The sequence below is a fragment of the Mugil cephalus genome, chromosome 13 (assembly GCF_022458985.1).
Source record: "Mugil cephalus isolate CIBA_MC_2020 chromosome 13, CIBA_Mcephalus_1.1, whole genome shotgun sequence".
In the NCBI taxonomy this organism is placed as follows: Eukaryota; Metazoa; Chordata; class Actinopteri; order Mugiliformes; family Mugilidae; genus Mugil; species Mugil cephalus.
The window spans coordinates 6,503,894-6,513,300 of record NC_061782.1 but is presented as its reverse complement, the minus strand read 5'-3'; the positions used below and the strand labels follow the sequence as shown (position 1 = coordinate 6,513,300).

Sequence of the window (9,407 nt, the reverse complement as noted above, 5' to 3'; positions counted from 1 at the left end):
GTCACCTTATGACAATTCAGTGTTCTGCTGGGATACTTTTGGACCTAGCATTCATTCGTGCGGATGTTACTTAGACATGTAGCACTTCAGAAAAAACAGCTACAGCCGAGACAAAGGGCTGCACATGAATAAAATAAGAGTATACGACATAAAACAAACAATTCAACAGCAAACAAGAAAATAAAACAAGAAAATAATATTAATAAAAGGCACTAAAGCACCAAACAAGGGCAGACTCTCATACTGGGCTGCCAAGGAATAAAAATGGGTTTTACAATTTAGGAACAACTGAAAAAAAAACATGGCCTCCAAATTCACTAGATCCGAAACTGATCAAGTATTTGTGGGATAATCCACAAAGGACCCTCCTCCCCCAACCCATAGGACCCAAAGACCCCGCTACTAACAACATCCTGTTCCCAGACACCACAGGACAACCTCAGAAGGCCCATGTCCATTCTCTGATGAGTCACAACTGTTTTGGAGGCACAAAAGGAGACCTACACAATATTCGGAAGGTGGTCATAATGTTATGCCAGACTGGTGTATCTCTGACCATTCATGTCCTTACAATAGACTTAATTGAAAACACAAATGAGACGATTTACACTTTTTTAAAATTTTGTAAGATCCTACATTTTTTTAATATATAAATTGCAAACATCTCCTCTCGTAGCTTATAATTACATCGTTTAAATGCGTGCACGGTTTAATCAAACCGCACCGAGATCTGCTTTACATTTTTTAAAGTATATCACATCTATTCTGCGTCTTACTCTGACAAACAGATGGAGGGAGACCTATGTTTAGAGAAGGTGTCAGCGGCTTTCCCTTCAAGTGTCACCCCTATGATGAAGCACATGTGCGTGACTGCTCGGCACCTTTAGAATAGCCTTGGGCAGTCCCCTCTGTTCCTCTGTTTTCCCAGAAGTTCACTGCATTGATTCAAAAAATAAGATAAGTCCCACTAAGTGCTGTTAGAGGCGTGCTTCTCTTCCGAGGTCTTGCATACGGTTCCACAAATAAAAGACATAAATCAACAAAATGGCTTACGTCATTTGTCATTCTTGTACACAGATTATGTAACTTCCTGATATGGCCTACTTTGATATGCCCCGTATGAAACTATGCTCTGAATGTGAGAAATGCTTCCGGAATTAGACGTGACCGCTGCCCTGCCAGGCTGGTACTTTACAATGCAACTGTACCTTTTATGTGAAAGCAAAGCCTCAGCTGCACACACCTCACCGAGCCCCTCCCTGACCTCCATGCTCACTCACACGCAATGAGCAATTGAGCTGTCAGTCAAGCAGGAAGGGAAAACTTGTGTTGAAACTGCTAGCGGCGTGGAGCCATGGCGGCCCAAGGCGGAGGCCCATCCACGCAACATTTTGTTCTGCAGCTGGAGTCACCTCAGTGCACCTTTAAGAGGAAATACTCAGAATCCAAAACAGTAACACACGTAGAGGTATAAGGATAAGGGCCACATTTAGCAGTCACGCAAAGATTGGTATGATGTCTGAAATTCCAGTGACGCCTAAAAATGAACGGTTGTTTATTTAAAAAAAAAAAAAAAAAAAGAAAAAGATCTTGGCAGGCTTGTGCAAATATGTGTGACAAACCTACAGGTAGCAGTCTCAAGCTGCAACTGTTCTGGGATAGATGACTGAATAAAAGCTAAAATATAATATAACTACGTTGGAGGTAATTATATATTTTTAAGATTCATTTTTATTCACTTATTTATTACCAGTGGGAGATTGAAGCTGACCTAAGCAGTTCCTGCACTATTTTTTTTATTTTAGCACAACAATAAAAAGGACTGATTAATCTCCTGGAGTAATGAATTGAAGTGAAAGGAAGCCTACACTTTAATCATCGTACAAGAATGGGAATGAGCCTCTTTAACAAATCAAAGTCAAACCCAAGACCTACTGAGCAGGTCAGTCTTATGACTGGGGGATGTTCAGGATCATTAGTTTGACCACAGACCACACACACACGCACAACAAACAGAGAGACTTTGTGTGTGAAAGTCAGAGCAGATAATGCATTCAACACTAATTTTGCAGTTCCTTAAATGAGTTCAAATTAAATTTCCAAAAGTAGGTAAAAGGTATTGCTACAGTTTTTTCTTTTCTTTTCTTTTTCTCTCTCTTTTTTTTTTTTTTTTTTTTTTCAAAAATGCATTTATCAGGAGAGATAAGATGATTAGACCATTATAGCTACTGAAATACCTTGAGGACTAAAAAAAAAAAAAAAAAAGGCAGAGGGACCTGCTGGGGTTGGGACTAACAGCTGGGTCCAGGCTGTGAAAGAGGCTGGGACCAGCTCATTAGCTTGTCTCCACTCTTGTTGATCGTTTCACTGGCGGAATAAAAGAAAATCCAGGCGTCACCTTGTGAGAGGTTCATCAGGAGCAGGAGAATAACCGAAGGGTCTCGACTCAGTAAGTGTGCTTCACATTCACTAAATATATATTTCAAACTGTTATAGCGTTCAGTGTTTTTTTATGCCATTGTAATTTGTAAGTTAATATTTTTTTCTTGAATTTAAATTTGAAAAAAACTATTTGTTGCAATGAAAAATAACTTATTTTAAAAAACAATTATGTGATTTTTTTTTTAAATCAAACAACAATTCTGTTAAGACGGGTGATAGTGTCGTTACCCTCACTGAACACAGAATTAAAAAAAATATATATTTTTCAAATATTTTTTTCTATATATCCTATAATAATATTGTTAAAAAATAAATATTTAAAGGAGCATTTTTTTGTATAACTCCAATATAGGGCCTACGTTTTGATGATATTATCCCTAGAAGACCAAATATTATATTAAACATTTCCCTATTATAAGTTCTGCATAAAATAGTACATTGTATCTTCTTCTATTTTAACTAAGCATCGAGTGAGTGGTAGTCTATCAAACGTGCGTAAAAGAAGAGCTCAGGGTCAGAGGACTCCATCAGCCGGGTTGTCTGGGCCGCTGTCCGCGGTGCTGAAGCGGGTTTTCCCGAATCATCTCATCATGACTTGTTCAGACGTGGAGATGAGAGGCTGTAGCATCCTGCAGGTCATCTCTGATGTAGTCGATATTTGTTAATTAAGCGAATTAATAAATTAGAACACGGGGTTCGCCTCCTCCTGGTGGCTCGAAGAGAAAACGCACCCTCCGTTGAGATTTCTGGCATCGACAAGCACCGGAAGAAATACAAAAAAAAAAAAAAAAAGACCTGCCTCCGCATGTTCAGTACTTAACCTACATTTATCGCGTAAACGATAAATAAAATGCAATTAATACTTACACACACGCATATCAAATTACAGAAGTTGCATAGATTGGAAAAAAGACTGGTTATTTTATGTGATTAAACAAAGTGAATCAGAAAAGTCTCCCCGTGCATGTCTGCATTTTTTTATCTCTCACGCTCAACTTGCAAACGAAAATAACTTTTCATGTTTAATTTGAAGGAACTGTCACGCATCACGATTTACAAGACGCGCTTATATGAATCATGTTCCTGTAATTATTTATTTTATTTTTTATTTTTTTATAAAGTAATACTTTAATTGTCAGATACGACGTAAGCAACATGCCTGGGTCAAAATTAGTCACAATAACGTCATGTTTATACTAGGTTTCGGCTGAATGACTTATTTTTAAAGTTTGAACTCCGGTGACTTGTGTCGTGGGTTACATAACTCCCTGTGACCAGACACTGACTTTACGACGGCTACTGACGATAGTTTTTACTAGTTTTGTGGCTTTTAAAAAAAGTAAAAGCAATGATATTTTCATGAGTGTAATTATTTTTATTGTTAATAATATATATATTTTTAGAATCTTTTTAACCGTGTGCTTTTCATAATAAATTAGGACAGGGCTAATAATAATGATAATAATAATAATAATTCATATTCTAAAACATCTTAAGTAAGCTATATGATGTTAAATCTGCCCGGTTCCTCTGCTGTGTCTCAAATGATATCCACCTACCTGGGTTAGTTACTTTTTTTTGTCTATAATAACTTTACACAGCTGTCTCCGAGTGTCAAAGCTCCCATTTCCAACAACAGCGAGCAAGTAACACTAAGAGAGGGAGTCAGAGCTCGGACGAGAAAGAGAGAGAGAGAGAGAGAGAGAGTTGGGTGGAGGAGGGGGTGGACGCGAGGGTGCTGGGTGGGTGAGTGGGGTGACACCCATTGCAACAAACCTGCCCACTGTAACAACACGCACCGACGCTGACTGTGGGGCAGGGATGCTGCGCTGTTCGCGATAAATGACTTCACTTTGAGCTGCAGGGCTTCAAAGCATGGAAGGCTGCGGACCAGGAGCAGGAGCGCACACACTCTGCTTACACACGCTGTGGATGCAATGAGTCTGGCTGTTGGGGAAAGATGTAGACCAACAACTTAATACTTTTTTCAGGTTAAAAAATGTAGTCTTTTCATTCAGCTCAGAGAGACGCAGCTAAACCAGAGTTCTCAGGCTCTTTGAATAGATATATATATATTTTTCATTCAAAAAAATCAAAACCAGCCACAATCAGGTACTTAATGAGCTCCTTATTTCACTGACAAATACCGTGTCATATGCTTATTTAAACTCTTTCACATATAATAATATATGCGTCTACTAATCAGTGCCTGTGCTCATATTACCCCCGCAGGATCATGGATGTGACAATGGATGGGATTGACGCGGCGACTGCAAGAGCTCTGTTGGTGGCATGTGTGACTCTGTTGTTCTCCCTCCACCTGTGTCGGTGGCTCCGGCAGCGCTCGATCTCGTTCGTTCCCGGTCCCTTCGCCTGGCCGGTCATCGGAAACGCTGCGCAAATGGGCAAAATGCCTCACCTGTATTTGACACGCATGGCGAAGAAATATGGCGCAGTCTTCCAGATCAAACTGGGCAACCGGGCCGTCGTGGTGCTGACCGGGGACTCAATAAAGCAGGCGCTGGTCAAGCAGGGACTCGAATTTGCCGGCAGACCGGACTTCACCTCTTTCAAGTTCATCTCCAACGGGAACAGCCTCGCGTTTGGCACCGTCAGCGACTGGTGGAAGGTGCACCGCAAAGTGGCCCATTCAACCGTCCGGATGTTTTCCACCGGGAACCCGCAGACTAAAATGGCATTTGAGCAGCACATCCTCTGTGAGGTGAAGGAGCTGCTGCAACTGTTCGTGGAGAAGACGAAGGAGAACCGGTATTTCCAGCCCATGACCTATCTGGTGGTATCCACGGCCAACATAATGAGCGCAGTGTGCTTCGGGAAGAGGTACTCCTATGAGGACGAGGAATTTCAGCAGGTGGTGGGCAGGAACGACCAGTTCACCCAAACTGTGGGCGCAGGGAGCATAGTGGACGTGATGCCGTGGCTTCAGAACTTCCCCAACCCTATCAAGACCATCTTTGAAAACTTCAAGAGACTGAACATGGACTTCAGCGAATTCATTCGAGACAAAGTCGTTGAACACAGAAAAACAATCCAGTCAAGCACCACGAGGGACATGACGGATGCTTTTATAGTGGCGCTGGACCAAATAAGAGATAAAACGGGAAGCTCACATGAGAAAGACTATGTGGCTCCCACAGTTGGGGATATATTTGGAGCCAGTCAAGACACACTGTCGACTGCCCTGCAGTGGATCATCCTCATTCTTGTCAAGTAAGCATCATTTAACAGAAATCTATTAGATGCAAATAAGACTAGAATGATATGATAAATCAGAGCTGGCTCTCTACATGCTGCAGTTGCAGTCTTGAGGAAGTTTAGTAGGATTTGAGTTTCACAACAGCCCAGCAGAGCAGCTGAGGCACAGACAGGTGGTGACAGCATAACATAAACAGCTGAAACTGCACGCCAGTGAAAGTGAATGAAATGCCCAGTCAGCATTTTACCGTAGAAGATTGTTGGCAGATTTTACACGAGTTCATTGTCTAATCTTTCCTACTGGTTGATCCGGTCTGTGCCCGGCGTCTTGATCAGTAGGCTACGCCGGTGTAGTATAACACAAAGAGGCGGTTTTTCTTTTAGTGTCAGATAAATAGTCATTTCCTCAAACTGTGGATGAATAGCAGTTGGTTGGGTTCAACAAATCCACGTGCATGCTATGATATCTGTGCTGCTTTTAATGTCAGCCTAAATGTGCACAGAGATGGTTGATCTTTGACTATTTCATTGAGAAAATTGCCTGATGTCTGTGAAGTGGTCACCTAAAATGTGCGCTCCTTCCTGAACGCAGGTATCCTGAGATGCAGGTACGTCTCCAGCAGGAGGTGGACAAAGTGGTGGACCGCAGCCGCGTCCCCTCCATCGAGGACCAGCTGAAGCTGCCTTACGTCATGGCCTTCATCTACGAGGTGATGCGCTTCACGAGCTTCGTCCCTCTCACCATCCCCCACTCCACCACCGCAGACACCTCCATCATGGGCTACGCCGTACCAAAGAACACGGTCGTCTTCATCAACCAGTGGTCCATGAACCACGACGCAGCCATGTGGTCCCACCCGGAGACCTTTGCCCCCGAGCGGTTCCTGAACCAGGAGGGCGCGCTGAACAAGGACCTGACCAGCAACGTGCTCATCTTCTCCCTGGGAAAGAGGCGGTGCATCGGCGAGGAGCTGTCCAAGCTGCAGCTGTTCCTCTTCACGGCCATCATAGCGCATCAGTGCAACATTTCGGCGGACCCGGCCAGGCCGCCCACACTGGACTACAACTACGGCCTGACTCTCAAGCCTCACGCTTTCTCCATAGCGGTGACTCTGCGTGAGGACATGACGCTGCTGGAGGCGGCCACCAGCCAGACATTCCCCGAGGGCAGTGAAGGCAAAAACACAGAAAAACTATAGGTCATGTTTGTGGCTGAAGAGTATATTTATAACCTGAAGCTCTTATCCTGTACACATTGTTTTAAATGCTTAACATGGCAGAGCTGAGAATGATTAAACAGTTGCGATCACTGTTTACTGACTTACGTCTAATTAGTGCCAGACAGAAACGGACGTGGCTTCTTTTCTCCAGTAGACATGGGTATGTGTGACGCACGCCACGTCCCCTGGTGATCTTTATGTGAACGCCACTGCTGCAATAATTTATTGAAAAGAAGCGCCAAGCTTGTGCACGGACACAACGTCGTAGAGTTGTGAATATAGTTTTGGTGTCAAGCTTTCAGAGGACCCCTTTACATTTGGCCTCCGCGTTTTATTCGTTTTCTTCTTGTGACATTTGAAGGGTTTAAAAAAATAAAATTAAGATGACATTTAAGTGACAAAAGTAATGTGCAAATATCAGTATCCTGAATGATGAACGGGTGAATAAGCTCATGGAGCGCATGAACCCTCGAGACCTTGTGTATGCTATTATAAACTGGTTCAGTGCTAACGTGTAGTTTTTGATATACATGTGTAGATACTCAGGAATAAGGCTCTGAAAAAGCCAAATGCTATTTGAACCATGGCTCTTGAGAGCCTGCTAATATATTCTGAAACCTAATGTAGATGCTGTTTGAAAAGCAGGGGGAGCAGAAAGACTTTCCGGTGCACGTATGAAAATATTAAAGCAGTGTTATTACATTTATTACATTATGACATTTATTTCGCTTTTGGTTCAACTTTGAATGTTCTGCTGCTCTAAGGAAGCTCTTTCACACTTTTTTTTTTAACTTATCTTCATATCATCTCTAGATTAATTTATCTCAGCAATGCACTGACTGCAAAGGTTTGGATTCTGTTTTTTTCTTCTCTGGATTAATATAATTTGACTTTTAATGACAAGGTTGGTTGGTTGTATCCAAAAAAATCACAATGTCTGGAAGTAGAAGGATAATGTTTGTGAAATTCTTTAAAATTGTTGATCCTATAGTCTCTTGGTAAGATCTAAGGCACAAGGAAGATTGACGACAAACACGACTTCCATTTAGACAATTTAACTTGTCTGGTTTACAAACGTTTAAAGTCTTGGCTATAATCAGCAAAAAGCAAGAAATGCCTTCAAATATCCAAAAAATGATTTAAAAATGTCGCTTTTCTGACTCTTCTTCGATCTGCTAGCCTGAAAATGGTTTTGAATGTGACTGTACAGCTTCATAATAAACAGACCCTGCTGTTAACGCATCACACTGGTGTAGTTTTCCACGTTTTAAACTACGTGCAAAGATTAAAAATTGAACCGGCACAAACGTATATATAAGGCTGATTAGTCAGGGCTGCTTAATAAATCATATCAAACACGCTCACAGTGAACGCTCTTGGCCGGTGGCCACGTCAGGTGGGACCAGAAAGGAAGCTTTCGGGGGAGATCCCATTCCCCGAACAGCGTTTTATCTCGCTCTGCCAGAACATCCTGTGCTTGATCAGCGGGAGGCTTATAGTCAGCCAGCCAGTGCGTGACAAATACAGACAGTAGATGACTGCTGATAGGGCGCTCCCCACGCTCCCTTTCGGCATTTTTTTTTTTTTTTTTTTAGCAAATACATAATTAAATCTGGAGACTAAATAGTGCCAGTGAAGTCATGTGTGGCAACGCTCCAAGTATAATCTTTGCGAGCAGGAAGGAAATCCTTTCTCCAGTCAAACTCAGATGACAGATTATCAAACGTGGATGAGCTGAAAGGTACAGAGAGACATACAGCGTCAATACGCTCAATTCAGGTGGGTAAAAAAACAAAACAAAAACAAAAACAAACTTGACTTAAAACTCCAGACTCCAGACTAAACAAAAGCAGTAAACCTCGAAGGCTCATTGCGTATGCCTCCTTGCATTTCAGGAAACTCGAGCACAGATTCCTGACACGCACTGGAATAAAGAGGACACCAGTCGCACTAAGAAGGGCTGTGGTGACAATACCAAGCTGAGAAACTTGAAATGTTGCATGAAGTGGTGGTAAGACACAGTCTGTGTCACAACTAATTAGACCTGTCAAGAGTGCATTAACAAGATTACCAAAGACGTCTCTGTTCAAAGGCTGGAGGTGCAACACGTACACGTGCAGCACGAGATCCTTCTGACTCGAAATTGTGTAATTCGGACGTCACTGAGCTCGGATTGTCACCGGTGGGATACATACGGGGCCGTGAATGAATGTCCGCGAGATTGTGACAGATGCGGTGTTCAGACAGAAGGTTGCTAACGGCCGATGCAGACCGATAGGAGCTCAGGAATGTTGTGATAGCACCGCATGGCCGCAGTTAAGATTATCTTCACTGAGTGATAAGCAATGCCAACTACAGAGCAAGGCCGGCGGGGGTCAGGACGTGGACTGGGTGAACTGAGCTCAGGTCAAGCCCAGAGCAGATAGAACAGACGAACAGGGAAACCTGTCACTTCACTAGGCTCTGCAGACATTAGTCTGTGGAACTATGTCAAGGTTCATCTATACATGCTAAAATGAAGGCATTCTG

The 9,407-nt window shown here is 42.6% G+C and overlaps 1 protein-coding gene across 2 annotated transcripts; it reads left to right on the top strand.

The window, feature by feature from the left end:
- Positions 1 to 2,340: 2,340 nt before the first annotated feature.
- Positions 2,341 to 8,120, top strand: LOC125019270 (cytochrome P450 1B1). 2 transcript variants are annotated; one of them, XM_047603944.1, is made up of 3 exons: positions 2,341 to 2,449; positions 4,675 to 5,673; positions 6,251 to 8,120. In XM_047603944.1, exons 2-3 carry the CDS (start codon positions 4,679 to 4,681, stop codon positions 6,855 to 6,857), a joined length of 1,602 nt encoding a protein of 533 aa, XP_047459900.1. In that variant the 5' UTR covers positions 2,341 to 2,449; positions 4,675 to 4,678; the 3' UTR covers positions 6,858 to 8,120. The 2 variants fall into 2 exon arrangements, with proteins under 2 accessions (XP_047459900.1, XP_047459899.1); XM_047603943.1 differs by lacking the exon at positions 2,341 to 2,449 and adding an exon at positions 4,238 to 4,554.
- Positions 8,121 to 9,407: the final 1,287 nt, after the last annotated feature.

Bases quoted from the DNA above. Each gene is read 5' to 3' on its own strand.
- LOC125019270 (XM_047603944.1), top strand. From the start codon at position 4,679: ATGGATGTGACAATGGATGGGATTGACGCGGCGACTGCAAGAGCTCTG. The intron at 5,674-6,250 runs GTAAGCATCATT...TCCTGAACGCAG, and splicing joins ATCATCCTCATTCTTGTCAA to GTATCCTGAGATGCAGGTAC.